We start from the raw sequence: 22,444 nt of genomic DNA, 5'->3' as shown, positions 1-22,444 counted from the left end.
GAAAAGAAACAAAAACACATTTCGGCAATTACCAACTTTATTGGGTGTGTTTTAGTTTAGTTTTGGGTCGGTCTGAAGAAGTGTCTCGACCCAAAATATTACTTCCATGTTCTCCAGAGATGCTGCCGGACTCTCCGAATTACTCCAGCATTTTTTCATCAATCATTCTCCACAATTCTTGATTTCTGCTTCCAAATTGATTTGGCCCCCAAGCTATTCCATCTGTTTGATTCTTTTTATCAAATAATGTCTTTGACTTTGTTTCAATGAACAGTCCCCACCAAATAACTGTGGTACCACGATTATAGTCACAAAATTCTGGAGTAACTCAGCGGGTCAGGCAGCATTTCTGGAGAAAAGGAATAGGTGATATTTCGGATCGAGGCCCATTTCGTCTGAAGAAGGATCTCGAATCGAAACACAGCTTTACTCCAGAGATACTGCCTGACCCGCTGAGTTACTCCAGCATTATATGTCTATCCAACCAACATCTGCAGTTCTTTCCTACACCACGATTGTAGTATGTTATTAATGTTCCAGAATTCCCATGAACTATACCACTGTGGCAAGTTGTGAAATTGGATTCAGCCTGTCCCACTTGGCAACTGTTTTGGCGACTGCGAGCGTCATTGACTGTTGTATCAAGGTTGCCGAATGGTTTTGAACATTCCAAAATCCAGTGGCAACAAAAAAACTGTTGCAACACTTGAGGAAACACCACTCGTCAGTACGTCACCACGCCGCATCACGCATGTTTCAGGTGAAGAAGGGTCTCGTCCCGAAACGTCACCCATTCCTTCTCTCCAGAGATGCTGAGTTACTCCAGCTTTTTGCGTCTACCTTCACTTTGTTGGATAATTGGATAAGGGTCGCGACCCTTCTTCATAAGAATGGGTGTGTCAGCAATTAGTTCAAATCTACGGTAGACAAAAATGCTGGAGAAACTCAGCGGGTGAGACAGCATCTGTGGAGCGAAGGAATAGGCAACTGAACCCTTCTTCAGTTCAAATCTACCCCAGTTAAACCTCTCAGAGGTCAGATGGACTCTCTGAGTTACACATCAAAAAGCCAGAATTATTTTCAAAGTGGGAATACAAATGGAATTTTGATCCTGATTGAAACCTGACTGTAGTTGTGAAAGTGAGCGTTTGTAAGTAGGTGCATTACCGGTGAATAAATGTGACCCTTCAAACTCCTGGTATCATTTTGCTAATGTTGATTCAACTCCCTCAGCCAGTTTCCTTATTAACGTCTGATCTGTACCTCAAATGTATTTAATCAACCTTGCTCAATATTTATCATTTAATATCCTTCTCCAAAGAAAAATCTATCAATCTTAATCTTGAATCTTTCAGTTAACTGTGCATACACAGGGCTTCTCCAGGTTACCAGGGGCTTAACAGATATACAGTAATCCTCCCCGGTGATCTGGCATTGATTTTAAGATTGTTTTTCCTCCTTCTGGATACCCACAACAGAGGAAATTGGTTCCCTCTATCCGGCTATTTATTATTTGAAATACCTTGATTAGATTGGATTTCAACCTTTGAAACAGGAGAGAAGGGTCTGGTTTATGCGAGTCTTCCAGTGAAACGTTGTATCGTACTCTCATCTGAGCATAAATATTCTCCCAAAGCCTCTGTTTAGTTTAGTTTAGAGGTACAGCGTGGAAATGGGCCATGGGAAACAGCCGTACACTAGTTCTATGTCATCCCAGTTTCAGATTTTACACATGAGCGACAATTTATAACTACTGAAGCCAATTAACCTTCGAAACTGCACGTCTTTGAAAAGTGGGAGGAAACCGGAGCACCCGGAGAAAGCCCACGCAGGTCACGGGGAGAACGTACAAACTCCGTACACACAGCACCCGCAATAGACAATAGACAATAGGTGCAGGAGTAGGCCATTCGGCCCTTCGAGCCAGCACCACCATTCAATGTGATCATGGCTGATCGTCCCCAATCTGTACCCCGTTCCTGCCTTCTCCCCATATCCCATGACTCCGCTATCTTTAAGAGCCCTATGTAGCTCTCTCTTGAAAGCATCCAGAGAACAGGCCTCCACCGCCCTCTGAGGCAGAGAATTCCACAGACTCACAACTCTCTGTGTGAAAAAGTGTTTCCTCATCTCCGTTCTAAATGGCTTACCCCTTATTCTTAAACTGTGGCCCCTGGTTCCAGTCAGGATCCAACACTGGTCTCTGGCGCTGTGAGACAGCAGCTCTACCTGCTGCACCACCGTGCTGCTCCTGAGGAACTGCGCATGCTCAGCTTTGAACTGTGCACAATAAATAGCATTAAATCCATTTTGAGGAATGTAACAGAATCCTGGCATTTACTAAACGTTGCCAACCCTGCCATAGTTTGTACTGTGTGATAATAGAGCTTGCTCACTGTGATAAAGTCAAATCTATAACCATTATGAACAATCATTGCATCTCCTGACCAGCAACATGAAGATCATTGATGGAGCTAAATGACCTTTTTATGCACAGACATAAACAAAATGTAAGGACTTTTTTTTAATCTGTCTTTGTGAGGTAATTTCCCTTTGATCCTAATCATCTGGTACTTTTTACAAAGTAGCCCAAATCTTGACCCACCACAAAGAGTTGAGTCCCTTTAATCTTAATGCCAATGTGGGAGGATTCATTTGGTAAATTAATGATTCAAAATGCTAGTTGTAAGTTGCTTTTGTAGATTTCAGCCTTATCCAATTGACCAAAACCCCTCATTATTACATATTCATAAATGCAACCTCAATCTTAAACATAATTTATTATGTTAGAATAATGGATGAAGAAATCGGAAACCAAGTCGTGGAGCATTCTTGCAAGAAGCGTGTAGTTCATTGCAAAGTTTGCTACCTGATGGTACAAAGGTCGATTGTACTGAAGAAAAGCGAAAGTTAGTGACAGATTAAGCTCCAAATGCAAGCCTGCGACATAGTCGACTCTCTGTGCTGACTTCACAGTTGCAGCAACATGGGTCTCTAACTTCAAGTAACCCCTGCATTCCCTCTCTCTCCATCCCTTCCCCAACTTAGTCACACCATCTGTTTGTTCTGACCCAGCCAACAGGTAACAATGAGCTGTTACCTTTCTTTATTCCATATCATTCATCCATTTGTTCTATATCTGTCTCCATCCTTGTCTATATCTCTCGTTTCCCTTTCCCGTGACTCTCAGTCTGAAGAAGGGTCTCGACCCGAAACGTCACCCATTCCTTCTCACCAGAGACGCTGCCTGTTCCGCTGAGTTACTCCAGCATTTTGTGTCTATCTTCGGTTTAAACCAGCATCTGTAGTTTCTTCCTGCACCAATCTTGGTCCGTTGCCCGTGTGGAATTTGCATGCTCTCCTTGTCACTGCGTAGTTGCCACTTCCTCTCGCATCTGAGAGACACACTGTCTGCTTGGCTAATTGTTGTCTGTAGATTAACCCTGGTATAGGTTGGTGTTTGGAGAACACGGGTGGTGTTAGGGGGCATGTGAGCGAGAGGAGGTGGCAGTGAAAGAATGAGGACATTGCTTTGGTTGTGATTGTGGACTCAACTGAATAAGTGTCAGCTTTTGCTTTATTGCAGATTTTGTTTCGTTTTAGTTTAGAGATACAGCGCAGAAACAGGCCCATCGGCCCACCGAGTCTGCGCCGACCAGCGATCCCCGCACAATAACACGATCCTACACACACGAGAGACAATTTACAATCTTTACCGAAACCAATTAACCTACAAACCTGCACGTCTTTGGATTGTGGGAGGAAACCGGAGCACCCGGAGAAAACCCACGCAGGTCACGGGGAGAAGGTACAAACTCCACACAGACAGCACCCGTGGTCAGGATTGAGCCTGGGTCTCTGGCGCTGTGAGGCAGCAACTCTACCCGCTGCACCACCGTGCCGCCCATGGAGGCATGTACAGCATCTAGTGATACGAGTGAATGATTGATACATTATTATAACAAGTGACAATTCACTGTGAAATCCTTTGTTTTGTATTCACACCCACCCCATCCTCCCTGACTTGCATCAGTGAGAAAAGCTGCCGTAACTGTCAGCAGGGTAACTCTGTCTGAAGAAGGGTTTCGGCCCGAAACGTCACCTATTTCCTTCGCTCCATAGATGCTGCTGCACTGGCTCAGTTTCTCCAGCATTTTTGTGTACCTTTTAACTCTGTCAGATGCTGGTTTTCACCGAAGGTAGACACTAAATGCTGGAGTAACTTAGCTGGTTAGGCAGCATCTCTGGAGAGAAGGGATGGGTGACTCTCAGTCTGAACAAGGATTTCGACCCAAAACTTCATCTGTTCCTTTTCTCCAGAGATGCTGTCTGACCTGCTGAGTTACTCCAGCATTTTGTGTTTGTCTATCGCAACTCTGATGTGCCACCTCAGTCCAGCTTCATGTCTGACATGCCTATCAAAGACATTAATGTTCTCATTCATTTCAAAGATACTGACTTAATTACATCCTCCAGCCTTGGAGGCAAATGTGTCAGAACTCTACCATTAATGGGCTGTCATTTTAAAGCTACACCTCTGATTTATGGGATGTATCAACACACGAGCTCCACAGTCATTAATTAAAAAAGCAACTGTTACATTCACCTGTGTTGCAGGAAGGTTCTGTCCCGACATTAATGAAAGCACCAATTAGCGTGAATGTTTGCAGACTTTACATTGCCATTACGCAACAATTCAACTATGATAATTCTTTAAACCTCAGTAAAATATTAGTTTAGTTTACATCATTTATCTTGCAATGCGAATTGAATGTGAAATGTCAAAGTCCCATTTGTAATTTTACACCCAAATAGTTTGTATTCTTGTGTGATGTGCGTATGTGTATATAATCTAAATATATGTATATATGTGTGATATATACATACATATACATATAGACACACGTGGGTATATATAATGTATGTATACATGTGATGTATATACACATTCAGACACATGCATGCATACATAATATATACATATCTGATGATGTCCAATTCATTTTTAATTCATGAATCCAGTGTTAATATTGCTAGTGTCCTCACCTGGACCACTGCCTCATTGTTTTCCCTGAGTTCTGTCGATAACTTCATTATCAAGCTCATCTTGCTCTACCATTCAACAGATATTTATTTTAACATCATATTTAGTTTCATTTAGTTTAGAGACACAGCGCGGAAACAGGCCCTCCCGCCCACCGTGTCTGCACAGCCCAGCGATCCCCGCACATTAACGCTATCCTACACACTACGCACTAGGGACAACTTACACTCATACCAAGCCAATTGTGGAAGGAAACCGGAGCAGCCGGACAAAAGCCACGCAGTCACGGGGAGAACGTACGTCTCTGGCGCTGAGAAGCCGTGTCTCTGGCGCTATAAAGGTTGTAAAGCAGCAGCTCCACTGCTACGCCACCTACACTCAGATCTTGAGTTTTCTGTCATCCAAAAATCTATCAATCTGAAATCTGAATGAAATCAATGGCTCCATGACCCTCCAAGGTAGAAAGTTAAGATTTATCCTTCTGGGTGAAGAAATGTCTCTCCTTTACAATCCAAAATGCCCCGTCCCTTTATTGTTAAACTGAAGTCCCCCCATTCCCTTCCACCCACTAACCCTCCCTCTGGTTTTACATTTCACTTCCAATGTTCTACCCTTATCAGGATCCACAACTGCTCCTTTTGTCAGACCTTCACCTCCAAGTCTTGCATTACTTATTCCACCCACCACCCACCACAGACCCCCTCACATGAACCCACTTGCCCCTTCCCTTCACTTCCCTTTAACAGACCCCCCCCCCCCCCCCCTTGCTCCATCAGCCTGTGAATGGATCCCAACCCAAAACGTTGTCTGTCCATTTCACTCTACTAATGCTGTCTGACCTGCTGAGTTCCTCCACCACTTTGTTCTTTGCTCAAGGTTCCAGCACGTGGTCTCCTGGTTCCAGGCTCCCCATATGTAGCAACACCCTCCTTTGTCAAGCTCTCTAAAAAATTTTTTTTAGTTTAGTTTTAGTATTAATGATACCAAGCGCAGTTCATGACGCGGATAGATCTACATCTCCGAATACAGATTTGAAAAATTCTCTTTTAAGGGGCCTTCTCTTCTATTTCTACTTTCCACTTTCTCTCTTCCTTTTTTATTTTTTATATACACACTTCACGTTTTTCTACTCTCTGCCATCTATTTTTCCACTTTTTCCTCTTTCTATTGTTTTCTTTTTCTTGTCTTGCTTACTTCCTTCTCATAACATAAAACTAGAGGTTGTACATAGAATGGATTACGGTATTACATAGTTGGCACCTAAAATTAGGTTCCACTGTACTGTTTTGTGCTGTATTAACTTCTAATAAAATAAACAAAAACAAAAAAAGATACCAAGCGGAAACAGGCCCTTCGGCCCATCGAGTCCATGCCAACCAGAGATCCCCCCCACATTAATACTATCCTATACACACTAGGGATAATTTTACATATTTACCAAGCCAATTAACCAACAAACCTGTACGTCTTTGTAGTAGGTATATAATGAAGTTATTCTCATTCTTCTGAACTTTAAAGAACCAAAGTCTAGCCTACACTGTCTCTCCATGGCTCACTCACAGCTTCCCAGGAAGCAGTCTGCCAAATGTTTGCTCCACTGCATTGAGAATAAATATATGTTGTTGACATCCAAACGTATACACAATTCAATCACAGACTGATGGGCAATCTCCACAGTTCACTTCAAGCTGGGAAATTAATGGAAGTTTAAGAAAGGGAAATGAAATAGGGGCAATAAAAATATCAAGAATTTTGGAAGAAGATTTTGCTGGTTAAATTTAAATTCAGTTTTAAAAACAGTTTTAAAACAAGTGTGGAAATTTGGAGGATGTAAAAAAAAAAATGTTCCAATCGGGTTTTTGGGAGATTTATCATGGACAAAAATTCCAGGTCTTTTCATCCACATATGGGAAAATTTAGTGAAGGTAGGAACTGCAGATGCTGGTTTACACCATAGACACAAAGTGCTGGAGTAACTCAGCGGGACAGGCAGCATTAGTTTGTACTGTGCAAAACAGCAAAATGTTATTCCTCAAATTGCATCAGGTCAGGGTTCCTGCTTCTCTCCCGAGGGTGATATGTATACAGGCAGATCCTCTTTAATATGATCTATTGATGTTGCCAGCAGCTATTAGAGTACCTCAGTAATATGCAGACCATACGTTTTACAGGGCTGATGACATGACTGGAATATTACTGTGACTGCTATGATATATCAACATGCTTATCAGCTTTGACATAAACATTTGTGATATTTGTAACATGTTTTTATCTTCACTTGCCTGTCTTTGTTTAGTTTTTGGTTTAGTTTAGAGGTACAGAGCAGAAACTGGCCCTTCGGCCCATCGAGTCCGCACCGACCAGTGATCCCCGCACACTAACACTATCCTACACACACGAGCAACAATTTACATTTATGCTGAGCCAATTAACCTTTGGAGTGTGGGAAATCTGAGCTGAAACAGCGTGTTCATGTTGAAATCAGATTTTTCGCATTTGTGTTAGCCTCTGCACCAAGACTAACAATGTTTATACGGTGTGTAAATGACTATGAGCAACGTTATTGTACTTATCACTTAACACATAAGGCTGGAACCTGCAGTGTGATATTATGGTATGTGCATGCATTGTGTGTGTGTATGAAAATTCTTTGACCCACAATCTAGGGAAAGAAAATGATTTAGTGCCTCGATCAGAGTAATCTGATACAAGGGTGTCGGATTCTAAAACCATTGGTAATTTGAGGTGTTAGATGTTGCGGTGTTTTGTTAAAATGGCACCAGGTTTCACCGATATCTGTTTAGACAAAAGTGCTGGAGAAACTCAGCGGGTGCAGCAGCATCTATGGAGCGAAGGAAATTGGCAACGTTTCGGGCCGAAACCCTACGAATTAAAGGGCGTTCTTTTAGGAAGAAGATGGGGAGAAATTCCTTTAGACAGAGGGTGGTGAATCTGTGGAATTCTTTGCCACCGAAGGCTGTTGTGGCCAAGTCAGTGGATATTTTTTAAGGCAGAGATAGATAGATTCTTGATTATTACGGGTTATGGGGAGAAGGCAGGAGAATGGGGTTAGGAAGGAGAGATGACCCTGGTGACTCTCTGTGTGCTGGCCATAAAGGTGGATCTGCGATCACATATCACAATCGCTCCACTCTATTCCCTTTATCCTGTATCTGTACACAGTGGACAACTCCATTGTAATCATGTATAGTCTTTCCACTGACTGGATAGCACGCAACAAAAGCTTTTCTCAGTACACGTGACAATAAACTAAACTCAAACTCAAACTGAAATAGATGTAACCTTATACTAAGATGAAGGTTCTTGCAGCAGAAATATTTATTTTACATATCTGATGCAGATTCTTTTGATTTAATTTCTCCTTGATAAAACCGTGAGGTTTTCCAGATATTAAACAGAAGGTTAAGAATTCCGAACTCAAAGTCTAAACTGAATAAGATCTTTCCAAGTGTATCTCCTATTTGCGATAAATTTCTTCTTCAGGAAGCAACTGTAAACCATTCCTTTGTCTCTTGTATAAAGTTACATAATTTCTGGAGAGGAATTTTTGAAATGTTTTCAAAAACATTGAAAATAACATTGGATCCCGATACGGAACTGATCACTCTAGGTACTTCAGAAGCCTGCTCTGAGCTATCAATATTTCAAAGATGTTTCTTTAATTATGGCACGATAATGGCGAAAAAACTAAACTTAAACTTTGGAAACATACATCAGTCCCTACTCTTAAGATGTGGATTATAAACATGTCCGAGACACTACATCTTGAAAATATCAGACTTGTCTTGGCAGGAAAACCAGATCATTTTTCGAAGACATGGACACCATTCATTGATTTATTACAAGGATAGCATGGCACAACACAACTTTGGATTTTAATCTAATTATGGATTGGGTGGGGAGGGATGTGAGGCTGGTATATCACCACTTTTTTCTTTCTTTCTCTTTTTATCCTTTTTTTTCCCATTCCTCTCTTCTTTCTTTCATTTATTCACTCTTGGGCCACACCACTTTGCTAGGGGTTCTATCTTTGCACATCTCACTCTTTCTCTTTCTCGCTTTTTCTCCTTTCTTTTCTTCCAACTAAAGCTAAAAAGTTAAAATTGCTGTATAATAACTATCATTTTAAATGCCGTTGGTTCTATTTTTGTACATTTGCTTCTAATAATAAAAAAATAAAAAAAGAATTCCAAACTCATTAGCGGCCCAGGTTGAAGCGGACATTAGATTAGATCAGATACTTTTAATGTCGCAGTGAGATGCTGTGTTTTGCTGACCTAGGTATACAATGAGGGGCCACGGAAAGGGCACTGGCAAAGTTGCAAAGTACCACTTTATTGCCCCAATGGTTCCCCCTTCCCCCCCCCATTAGTTCTAATCACCCCATTTCCCCCCCACCCCCACCCCCCCCCCCCCCCCCCCCACCGTCTGGTCCCCCTTAGTTCTCTTCATTTTAAGGGTGAGTTAAACATAACCAGAGCCCCTGTACCTGGAGCTGTGTACTGTTTATTTTATACAAGTCCTGTGTACTGTTGCCTTCTGCCGTTACCCTGACTGTTGTTGTTGTTGTTGTCATTGTTGGCAGGTGGTGGGTTGTGACCGACAGCTCGGGAGTAAAGCCAAGGAAGACAACTGTGGAGTGTGTGCGGGTGGCGGCTCGACCTGCAGACTGGTGCGGGGACAGTCCAAGTCACACACCTCCCCCGACAAACGTGCGTCTGCCAATCCCTCGTTGGCATTTTTATGTTACCCGCTTATTCACTAAACATTAACTAAACCGCTGAACTACTATCTACCTCATTGATGACTCTCGGACTATCCTTGATCAGACTGTTCTTGCTTTACCTTGCACTAAACGTTATTCCCTTATCATGTGTCTATATGTATCTATACATTTGATTGTAATCATGCATTGTCTTTCTGCTGTCTGGTTAGCGAGCAACAAAAGCCTTTCACTGTACCTCGGTACACGTGACAATAAACTAAATGGAACTAAACTGATTTATTCTCCAACCTCAATTAGAACCAAACACTGAAGGGAAAATTATTAATGATGTTAGTGGTTTTTCAGCTTATCTGTTTCCTGGTATTAGAGTCATGGAGAAACGCAGCAATGATATTTGCTCTTTGGCCCGCTGAGTCTACACCAACCATTCACCATCGCTTGACCTAGTCCTTCATCAATTCCAGCTTGTTTTTGATTCTCCCAACATTCTCACCAATTGCTCCCAGATTCTCCCACTGGCCCACACAGGAGGGCAAATGTCAATGGCCATTCTACCTCCCGACCTACACACCTATGGCATGGCATGGAGGAGCACCTGAAAGAGAAGGTGCAGACTCCACACAAACAGCCTCCAAGTACAGAATTGCGCACAGATCTCTGGCACTGTGAGGTGACATCACCACCAGCTGCTTGGTGAAATAACGGGAAGAACAGAATGGGGAAACCCAACTGTGATGATGTTTTATTTCGGGAATACATCTCAAGATGCGTAATGAGGAGGAAACTTCAACTGGCCTTAGTTGCCTGGTCCACGAACCAGTGATCACTGCCATAAAATACAAACATACATTTACAAGTTAGATGCCAATGGGATTCATTGGAATTACGTTTTGTATCACAAGTGGTTATTGAGTTACACAGCATGGAAACAGGCCCATCAGCCCAACATGCCCCATCTACAGCAGTCCCACTTGCTCGAGCTTAACCCATATACCCCTCTAAACCTGTCCTATCCGTGTACCTGTCCAACTGCCTCTTAAATGTCATGACAGTATACTCAATAATGAAAAAAAATACTTGCACATAACATGACATTGAAAACAACCAATTATCATGTCCTTGTTTTACTTACAATTAGGAAACATAGTTCTAATTCATACGAAAGATGAGATACAAGGTGGCCTTTCATAAGTTATAGGAGCAGAATTGGGCCATTCAGCCCATCGAGTCTACTCTGACATTCAATCATGGCTGATCTATCTCTCCCTCCTAATCCCATTCTCCTGCCTTCTCCCCATAACCCCTGACATCAGTACTAATCAAGAATCTATCTATCTCTGCCTTAAGAATATCCACTGACTTGGCCTCCACAGCCTTGTGTGGAAAAGAATTCCCCAGATTCACCACCCTCTGACTAAAAAAATTCCTCCTCATCTCCTTTCTGAAGGTACGTTCTTTTATTCTAAGGTTATGGCCTCTTGTCTTAGACTCTCCCACTAGCCGGGACCTTTCTTCAGACTCGGGTCTTTAGAATGCAACCTGGTACTTCTGATTGTGAGCATCCCATCATCCTTCCAGACCATCACGGAAGCTATGCTGCAATTATCAATTAAGTCATGTTTTTAAAGTTACCTTCATTCGTTATGGAAAGTGACATTGGTTATGTTTTTGTTTAAATTCCAGATTAAGTAATATTATTAAAAATATATAAAGTTCCACCTAATGCCTCAATTGTTGGGTGAAGTTCTGAGTGACCTTCTGAAACTAATTAATCATTGAGTAAACCCTAAAGTTGCTAATGGTTTTGGCAGGCACACATGCTAGATAACAACATCCCTTCCAGAGAAAACACACTATGTGGCTTGCATTTATTATTTATTGACTTAGCTGTAGTTTGATCTATGCTTTGTTTTGCAGAAGAGTGTGCTTAAAATTCAAGATTTGATTTTTCCGTTGAATTATCTTTGAACAATCCTTGTTTCATATTATGGAGGGGGAGGGCAAAAACAAGGCGGTTCAGTGCGTGTGATACGGTGGCGCAGCGGTACAGATGCTGCATCACAGCGCCCGAGACCTGCGTTCAATCCTGACTACGGGTGCTGTCTGTACGGACTTTGTACATTCTTCCCGTGACCTGCGTGGTTTTGTCCGGGATCTCTAGTTCCCCCCACATGCCAAAATCGAAATTCTCCCAGTGTGTTGGATAGTGTTGGTGTGCAGGGATCGCGGGCTGTACTCACTTCCCCTTCAACTCCATCTTTATACACCCAATTTGTCAATCCCTCCTCCCCACTATTTACTTCTTGTGACTAGTCATTATTTTATTTGAAATCACCTTGAAAATAAAGAGTTTAAATAGTGGCCACTGGTCCCATAATTTAAAAAAAAGATGAGCTACTGTGAAGGTGAATGGAACGCTTATGAGCTGCAGCTAAGGAGATGCTATCAAAGGCATGAAAGACATGGGACTGTATTCAGTCTTGCTAAAGACATTGACATTTTCCATTCATGAGATCACTAGAATATAGTCATTAACATTATGTTTCGTCAATCTGATGTTTAGCCTGAAGTGATCCCCCTATAACAAACACTGCAATAGATTTTCTGTCCACTGGTTCTGTCTGAATGATTAACAAGATCCTTATTCTTAAATTCTTAAATACTATTAAATAATTCAGCCCTTTCATTCTTTGCCCACTGCCTGGCCAATATAACTGTGCAGAGAGTAGGGAGAACATTTCTACCCATCTGTTGAAGCCGTGTCCGTGTCACTGTAAGCTATGGCAAGTTGTCCACTCTAAGCGGAAATTAAAAGACCATGACGGAGCAATCAGCAGCAAAGACACATCGGTTCCAAAAAATGCCAAATGCAGAATGATTTCCAAGCTGTTTTAAATTTACAGCGTAATTTTATGCTGCTCTGCTATTAAATTGGCTGTGTTGTACACGTCATATTTCTTCCAGCAAACAGCCAAGATGACTCTGGACTGCGTTCTGTTTCAATAGCACCAACATAATGATTAAGGACTTAAGATAATCTGACCACACACTGAAATATGATTTATTTTTATTATTTTTTAATCATACTAATATTTTAGCACTTTGAAATGCATTAAGAATATTCTTCATTGGATCTTTAGACCCTTGAAATCTTTTTAATGTCATTTTCAAGATGTAATGTGAACTGTATTTCCATAAAAATGTGCCCTGTGTTTCCAGCGTCCTGGTATGGAATTTGGCACATTCTCAGGTTTACTAAGTACTCTGATGAGTGAAAACAGAAATGGCAACCTCAGCACTTAATGTCAAATGCAATAACGAGAAGGAACAGCAGGAATTTGACAACATTTTTTCATATCCAAGACTGTGGTAGCTAAAGTGGACTCAAACATTTTTTCTCAGAAGTCAAAAATAAACATATGTATGTTTAGCGTTGCTGGTACCCAACTAGTTCCCAGCCAAAAGCGCTTTAAGAGTTTTCACTTTGGAGATACAGCGTGAAAAGAGACCCTTTGGCCCATCAAGTCCACACCGTCAAGTGATCACCCCATACACTAATACTATCCTACACACACTAGGGACAATTTACAATTTTACCGCTGCAAATTAACCAACGTCTTTGGAGTGCGGGAAGAAACCGGAGGTGCCAGAGAAAAACCACGCGGTCACGGGGATAAGGTACAAACTCCGTACAGACAGCACCCGTAGTCAGGATCGAACTTGGGTCTCTATAAAAAAGACTTTCATCTTTACTCTCCTGAGCAAAACACTCTGCAATATTGTTCGACATTTTAAAGTTGACTGACAACCTCACAAATTGCTCCTTGAATGAGATAAACATGATTCTTAAAATGCGAAGATGATACGCATGATGTCAGCCCACTTTAGGTCTTATCTGTTAAAGCAATCACTGTTAAATGAGTTATTGCAAATCATGTTGAGTGCTGTCACTGGTTGAATTTTTGGAGGCATCTGATCTGGGGAATGAAGTCACAGACAAGTTCTAGCTTAGATTGTTACTGGCGATATGGGTGTGAGCCAGATTCCACCTCAAAGTGGTACAATGAGCAACAATCTCCTTTGACAATCTTAATAGCACACATCCAAAATGAGGTGTGGTGTGAGGTTGCAGGGCACGGCAGTAACGTTTCGCTTGGTGTAATGGATTATCAAACTGCATCAGAGACAAAACTGATCTTCTGTTTTCTCACCATTTCAGTGGAAGTCACGGTAATTGCGGTTCCATACGGGAGTCGGCATGTGAAAATCACCCTGAAAGGTCCTGCCCATCTCCGTAAGTTTCTTTCGAACATTCTCACAGTTACAGCATTGAGGCACTGTAGTCCTTTCAATCCTGCACATCACAGTTGCACAGAGTCTCTTGCCCAGAGTGTGGGAATCGAGGACCAGAGGACAGAGGTTCAAGGTGAAGGGGAAAAGATTAGGTTAAGAACAGTTAGGCAGGTACATGGATAGGGCCAGTTCGGAGGGATATGGACCAAACGCAGGCAGGTGGGACTAGTGTAGCTGGGGCATGTTGGCCGATATGGACAAGTTGGGTCGAAGGGCCTGTTTTCATGCTGTTTCTCTCTATAACTCTCTATCACAGTTCAAAGTATGGATGAGGTGGGGGACCTCATTGAAACTTACCAAATAGTGAAAGGCCTGGATAGGGTGGATGTGGAGAGGATGTTTACACTAGTGGGAGAGTCTAGGACCAGAGGGCGCAGCCTCGAAATAAAAGGACGTACCTTTAGAAAGGAAATGGGGAGGAATTTCTTTATTCAGAGGGTGGTGAATCTGTGGGAATCATTGCCACAGACGGCTGTGGAGGCCAAGTCAGTGGATATTTTTAAGGTGGAGATTGACAGATTCTTGCTTAGTACGGGTGTCAGGGGTTATGGGGAGAAGGCAGGAGAATGGGATTGGGAGGTAAATGCTGGAGTAGACTTGATGGGAACAAATGGCCTAATTCTGCTCCAAGAATTTATGAACTTATGAAATAGAAATGCTCACATTTAACTTTATTTCCAAAACCTGTGACTTACTTGATGGTGTTATCAATAACCGTGAAGTATTGGAAAATTGCCTGTGTACGGATGAAATTATTAAATAATATAATATTGCTGTATTTGACTCATTCGAACTTTGACAAATAAATTTACCATTTTTGGGTAAGCCTGCCAACTCTTAATGTTCCAGGTTTAAATGTTGCTTTCAACATTTTATATTAAAAATAATAAGTTTTCTGTAAAGGCATATTGCTTGTTTTATTAAAGCTACAGGTCACAATGGAGTCAAATGCTCCTTAAATTAATTTTCAGAAGGTAAATGGTTCTAAGGTTATTTAAAAATAGGCTCTTCAATTATGATTGAGTTATTCTTGCCTGATATGGATACTGAAGTCTGAAGGAAGGTCTCGACCAGAAACGTCACCCATTCCTTCTATCCAGAGATGCTGCCTGTCCCGCTGAGTTACTCCAGCAGTTTGTTTCTGTCCCTGAAGAGTGTTTTATTCTCATGTATCCCAGAGAGAGCAATGCAATCCTTACTTGCAGCAGCACAACTGAATATGTAAACATAGTACACTGTAACCAATATAATAATGAGAGAGAAAAAAAAAACTTCATTGTGTGTAGATGGTTTGAGCAGAAGACATACATCTACAGAGGATAAAGGCTTGCTGCTGTTTCACCCTCTGCGACCCATCCTAGGCCACGGGACAGTTGGCAACCCTATAGGGTGGCCAAAACTGCTCACAATATTCCAGATGTGGCCTGACCAGCGCCTTATTGAACCTCAGCATAACATCCGTTTTTTGTGTACAAGCCCTCTTGAAATAAACCCGAGCATTTGTTTCCCTCTCCCCTGACTCTCACTGTTGACCCGAAACATCGCCTATTCATTCCTTCTCTCCAGAGATGCTGCCTGACTCACTGAGTTACTCCAGCATTATGTGTCTATCTTCAGGCCAGCCTCGGCCATGGTTTAAAGTGCCTTTACTAACAGTGCTGCCGTTCCTGGTGTGTCAGCTGGGAATTTGGAGGTTTATCTCTGCAATATCATATTTCAGGGTCGAAGTGAGAGCAATAGCAACTGAACCGAGGCCGACCTTAACGTGCATGATATCTTCCTTGTGAAATCATCATAAAATCAGATGAAATCTGATGAAGGGTCTTGACCCGCAAATTCACCTATTCCTTCTCTCCAGAGATGCTGCCTGTCCCGCTGAATTACTCCCGCACTTTGTGTCCATCTTCTTTCATGAAATCAATGACACCTGGAAATATAACTGGAAATGTTCATGTAAATTACCCCCCCCCCCCCATCTCTCCTACCCCCCCCCCCCCCATCTCTCCTCCCCCCCCCATCTCTCCTCCATCTCTCCTCTCACCCTTTGGACTAATGAAAACTTGTCGACAGTGCATGCAGAGTCTTTGAGTGTTTTAAGACAGTGAAAGATAGATTCTTGATTAGCATGCGGGTGAAAGATTCAGTTACCTCTGACATTGGGAATGTTGAATTGGGGGGGAGATTCAGATCAACCATGATCTACTTGAATGGCAGGGGTGGCTCAATGGCCTTTTTTTTTAGATTAGATTAGAGATACAACATGGAAACAGGCCCTTCGGCCCATCGAGTCCACACTGACCAGCGATCCCCGCACACTAACGTCATCCTACACACACTGGTGACAGTTTACCAATTATACCAAGCCAATTAGCCTACAAACCCGCACGTCTTTGGAGAGTGGGAGGAAACCAGGGCACCCGGAGAAAACCCACGCAGGTCACGGGGAGAAGGTATAAACTCCGTACAGACCCGGGTTTGATCCCTGTAGTTGGGATCGAACCTGGGTCCCTGGCGCTGTTGTGCTATTGGTTTCAATCCATGGACTATATGTGAATTATTATGATCCACATTGGTAGAGTGTGTTTCTGGACTTTCTCAGATGAGCAGACCTTTGGAAAGCACAGCAAGGATTCCAAGCTTGGGACCGTTCCACTAATATATTAACCATACCACACACCCCTTGTGTGCTGTGACTATCCAAGTTGACAGGTGAATGATAAAGCATTGGCTGTCAGTGCAAGCTAATGTCCAGAGGAGCAAACCTAACACCTGTGGATCACAATAATACATAGAACGTGTCAATCTCTACTCACCAAACATTTTAAAAATCCATTAGTCAGGCTGCTTGGACGATGCTTCACAAAAATGCAATAAATGCATTTAAAATGAAACTGAATTTGGAAATATTTCAATACATTTAGACACTGACATATGAATCGGAATGAATATGTGTCGCAATAAATGTAATGGGATCGCCACATAGAAGCTGACATGGATGCAGTTGGGGGGAATTAATTTTCTGCTGTCCATGTCGCTATTTTTAAGCATTTGTCAAGTGTAAGATGCCTCTACATTATTATAAACCGAGGTTGCATTAAAATATAGAAACTAAGAACTGCAGATGCTGGTTAACACACAAAAGGACACAGAGTGCTGGAGTAACTCAGCGGGTCAGGCAGCATCTGTGGAGAACATGGATAGGTGACGTTTCACAGAGTGCTGGAGTAACTCAGCGGGTCAGGCAGCATCTGTGGAGAACATGGATAGGTGACGTTTCACAGAGTGCTGGAGTAACTCAGCGGGTCAGGCAGCATCTCTGGAGAACATGGATAGGTGACGTTTCACAGAGTGCTGGAGTAACTCAGCGGGTCAGGCAACATCTCTGGAGAACATGGATAGGTGACGTTTCACAGAGTGCTGGAGTAACTCAGCGGGTCAGGCAGCATCTGTGGAGAACATGGATAGGTGATGTTTCAGGCAAGACATCAACCATCTTGACCTCTACTCTCATCAGACACTCCAATCAGAAAATCAGTTTGAGGAAGGGTCTAAACCAGAAAGGTCATGCATCCTAGCGTTTGCTGCCTCACCCGCTGAGTTTCTGCAGCAATTTTCTAACTTCACTTCAAACGTGTTTCCTTGGTTGTAAAATGTTTTGGGATCTCCTACACCCTTGAAAGGTGTTGCACAAACGCTAGTTATTTTTTCTTTGAGCTGAGGAAATGGAAATTGCAGGAGTTGATCTTAAAAAAGCTTGGAATGCCTGAACGTTGCGGAAATAAGTCAGGGCCGCAGCAGGTACGTTGTGAATATGTTGCCAGAGTCTAGTCACTGCCAGATATGTGTAACAGATGGCTCGGGGAAGATTTTGCAATGCTTTTAGAGCATGTTTTAAATTTTCAATCACTTGGCTATTAACTACTAACTCTCTTAACTTTTACTGATTGCAAAAGGAAATTACAGTATGTAGCATACAGCAGGGAAACAGGCCCTTCAGCCCAACAAGCTCATGCTAACCCATATGCTTCATCTACGCTAGTCCAACCTGCCTGTATTTGGCCTATATCGGTTTCCTATCCATGGTCAGCATGGACAATGTGTGCAGGAAGGAACTGCAGATGCTGGTTTAAACCCAAGATAAACACAAAATGCTGGAGTAACTCAGCGGGACAGGCAGCATCTCTGGAGAGAAGGAATGGGGGACGTTTCAGGTCGAGAATCTGAAGAAGGGTCTCAACCCGAAACGTCACCCATTCCTTCTCTCCTGAAATGCTGCCTGTCCCGCTGAGTTACTCCAGCATTTTGTGACTGCCGTTAGCATGGATAGGTTGGGCCGAAGGACCTGTTTCTGTGCAGTGTAACTCTGTGACTCTATCTTGTAGATTAATGTGTGACTGCCAAATATTAATGACTAGGAAACAGAACTGTATCTACGAGCGACATTGACTATCTAATCAAAGCTGGGAGAAGAGTATTTGCAATCATCAATGATTAAAAGACATTCTGAAAAGCAATATCGGAAATTAGCATTCTGACATTACATCAAAATAAGACATCTCAAAAGCATATGAATTTTAGTCAAATACGATTTTTAAACAAACACTATGAGGCTGCCTGGATCTAGTGGATGTGACAACCTGTTTTAGTAAAGTTCCATCTAAAGTTTCATCTAAAGTTTCATTAGTTTAGCTTATTATGGTCACATGTACTGAGGTACAGGGAAAAGCTTTTGTTTGTGTGTTATCCAGGCAATGAACAGACTATTCAAGCTGCCCATAGTGTACAGATATAGGGTAGAACATAGAAACATAGAAACATAGAAATTAGGTGCAGGAGTAGGCCATTCGGCCCTTCGAGCCTGCACCGCCATTCAATATGATCATGGCTGATCATCCAACTCAGTATCCCGTACCTGCCTTCTCTCCATACCCTCTGATCCCCTTGGCCACAAGGGCCACATCTAACTCCCTCTTAAATATAGCCAATGAACTGGCCTCAACTACCCTCTGTGGCAGAGAGTTCCAGAGATTCACCACTCTCTGTGTAAAAAAAAAAGTTCTCCTCATTTTGGTTTTAAAGGATTTCCGCCTTATCCTTAAGCTGTGACCCCTTGTCCTGGACTTCCCCAACATCGGGAACAATCTTCCTGCATCTAGCCTGTCCAACCCCTTAAGAATTTTGTAAGTTTCTATAAGAACGTTTGATACAAGATGTAATGAGTAGTAATTTGTCATTAAGCATAAGCACTGAACGACAACATGGCAGTGTGCTGAGGGTCCCATCCCTAAACGTCATCTATTCCTGCCCTCCACAGATGCTGCCTGACCCGCTGAGTTACTCCAGCACTTTGTGTTTTGCTGTCATTGTTCCCTGATTCTGAAATTCGGTTCCATTAACTTCAATTGAGCAAAGTTTGTTGAGGGCAAGTACAACCACACAGAAACTGTGTAGCGTGATTACTCATGCACCCCAGCAGGGATTTCTACTTCGCTGGATCTAGGTGATACAGACATGGAATTTTGGGTTACTGGGACCAAGTAACCATATTTTAGAAGTCTTGCGATTAAATATTTTTTTAGCCATTCTGATGCTAGACTCGGAGAGGCTGATTGCACGTGTGTTGTTGAAGCAGCTGAATTTTCCACTGCAATGTATGGAGATGACAACGAGATGAGTTTGCATGTGGACAGTTTGCTGTGGGAACCACTCTCACTGCGACAACAAAACAGTAAAACCAGCCAGACTCATTGTATCGGAAGGAACTGCAGACCGAAGATGGGCACAAAATGCTGGAGTAACTCAGCGGGACAGGTAGCATCTCTGAAGAAAAGGAATGGGTGACGTTTCGGGTCGGGACCCTTCTTCAGTCTACTCTGCAAGTCAATAAAACTCATCTATCTTTCTCCCTCAACCCCATTCTACTGCCTTCACCCTATAGCCCCTGACAATCTTTGCCTTAAAAATATCCACTGACTTGGCCTCCTCAGCCGTCTATGGCAATGAATTCCACAAATTCACCAAATAAATACCTTCTCATCTCTTTTCGAAAAGGACGCCCTTTAATTCTGAGGCTGTGACCTCTAGTTCTAGATCCTCCCAATAATGGAAACATCCTCTCCACATCCACTCTATCCGGGCCTTTCACTATTTAGTAAGTTTCAAGGAGCTCCCCTTCTAAACTCATTCTTCTAAACTCCAACGAGTGCCGTCAAACACTCATTTTGTGTCCATCTACCTCCTCTGGAGTTAGAACAGGGTTTGTCTTTCGAGAAATACAGGCTATCTTTTTTGGGTTTCAGTGTTCCAGCTTATTAGGGCTTGGGGATGTGAATGCTCACATCGTTATACTGTATTTACGATCCAGCATGTTCACACTTGATAATGTTGCCAGGCAAATATTCTCAGCCGTACCCTAGCCTAAACCATATTGCAAACAAGACACAGAGGCATGTGGAAAGTTAAGCTAATAATCTCTTTTCAGGCTATGTGGATATAATCAGATTGCCACCTTGCGCTGAATTATACAGATCATTTGTTCCACTGACATTACGCAAACTTTACCCAAGTTCAACGAGTCAAATAGTGTTACTTTGATTTTCTTCAGATTTTTCAATTAAGTTTGCAGGACCTATAACTTTTCACCATTGGGGAATTAATTTGCAAGGTTATGGTCCAAGTTGCAATTGTTAAGTCTCCAAAAGCTCCTCTGGGATTAATGACTCATTTTTGCACCTCAGCCACAGAGAAGGCTTCTTAAAGTACTGCTGTATGTATTAAGTAAAGAATCTTACTCTGGGATGGAGCTGGGCTGGGTACACAAAGATGTGTTTTAATTACGCAAAATAAATGTAATCAAATATTACAAGAATATTAAGTACAATACAACAAACCCACCTTAGGACAAAGTACAACAAATATTCTTAAATAACCAATGCACTGAGTATCAAACTTCTATCCCAGGCCCAGGACAACCCAACCAGGACATCTTCAGCCCTACCCTCTCCCCTATGCACAGGGTGTCCAAAGATATGGGTGGTGGGTGTGAAGTGCAGCCAATAGCCCCCCCTTTAGATATTGGAACAGGGGCTGCAGTGTAGCTGGGACATGTTGGCCAGTGTGGGCAAGTTGGGCCGAAGGGCCTGTTTCCATGCTGTTGGACTCTATGACTCTATGACTCCAGGTCTCTATGGCTTTGTCTGGCAAATGTGGACAAGTAGTATGGGAGTAATCCTTTCAAGAACATGTTTGCACCTGTAAATCTGCAGCTTGTTTGTAAGTGCAGCCAAGCTAAGGTTGCGATGCCAGTTGTTAGAACAAAGTTACACTGTTTGGGATTGTATTATTGAGAAAAAATGAAAACCGTGTAGGTAATTAATTCCAAGAACGCTATGTAGAACCGGAGAACATAGGTTCAAGATGAGGAGGGAAAGATTTAATAGGAACCTGAATGGAAACGTATTCACACAAATGGTGGTGGGTGTGTGGAATGAGCTGCAGGGGAGGTAGTTGAGGCAGGTGCTATCACAACATTTAATAAACATTTGGACAGGTACATGGATTGGGCAGGTATAGAGAGATATGGGCCAAAGGCAGGCAGGTGTGACCAGGAGTGGGCCATTCGGTCAGCTAGTTGGGCCAGGGCCTTCTCCACAGCTGTATGGCTCTATGGGTCTGAGTTTGGTGCAGCAGCATTCTATGGAAGCTTGAGGAAATTCTCAGCAAACCTTTCGGGCCGAAATCCTTCTGGAAATAGGCAACGTTTCGGGCCGAAACCCATAAGGGTTTCGGCCCGAAACGTTGCCTATTTCCTTAGCTCCATAGATGCTGCTGCCCCGCTGAGTTACTCCAGCACTGTGTGAAACGTCACCTATCCATGTTCTCCACAGATGCTGCCTGACCCACTGAGTTACTCCAGCACTTTGTGAAACGTCACCTATCCATGTTCTCCACAGATGCTGCCTGACCCGCTGAGTTACTCCAGCACTCTGTTCCAAATTATTATCGTTAATTTGGAGTTTGGGTTAAAGTAATTCAACAGAGATTTGGAATTACGGACAGGTTCTTTCATGGTCTAATTGGGGGTTCCAGTGCCTGCTTGGGTGTCAACTACTGACAACAGAGACGGCAGGATAGATACGCACAAATCTGAGTTTACTGGCAACAAACATATGTATGACCATTATTTCTGCAAATAAAAGATTACAAAGAAACATTAATAGTTTAATGGATCAGACAAAATTGTAAAAAAAGGAATTCATAGAACATAAGTATAGCACAGAAATATTCTCTTTGGCCCACAA

General features: G+C 42.5%; 1 protein-coding gene across 1 annotated transcript in view; it reads left to right on the top strand.

The window, feature by feature from the left end:
• The window catches only part of adamtsl3 (ADAMTS-like 3), a 264,426-nt gene that overhangs the window by 146,439 nt on the left and 95,543 nt on the right, over positions 1 to 22,444 (top strand). The window contains exons 7-8 of the mRNA XM_055661003.1: positions 9,651 to 9,777; positions 14,011 to 14,085. Of these exons, the coding sequence (XP_055516978.1) occupies positions 9,651 to 9,777; positions 14,011 to 14,085 (202 nt within the window). The remainder of the gene's footprint in view (positions 1 to 9,650; positions 9,778 to 14,010; positions 14,086 to 22,444) is intronic.

Source organism: Leucoraja erinacea, chromosome 33 (assembly GCF_028641065.1).
Source record: "Leucoraja erinacea ecotype New England chromosome 33, Leri_hhj_1, whole genome shotgun sequence".
Classification (NCBI taxonomy): domain Eukaryota; kingdom Metazoa; phylum Chordata; class Chondrichthyes; order Rajiformes; family Rajidae; genus Leucoraja; species Leucoraja erinaceus.
The sequence above is the reverse complement of the archived record's forward strand: the minus strand, read 5'-3'. Positions and strand labels throughout refer to the sequence as shown.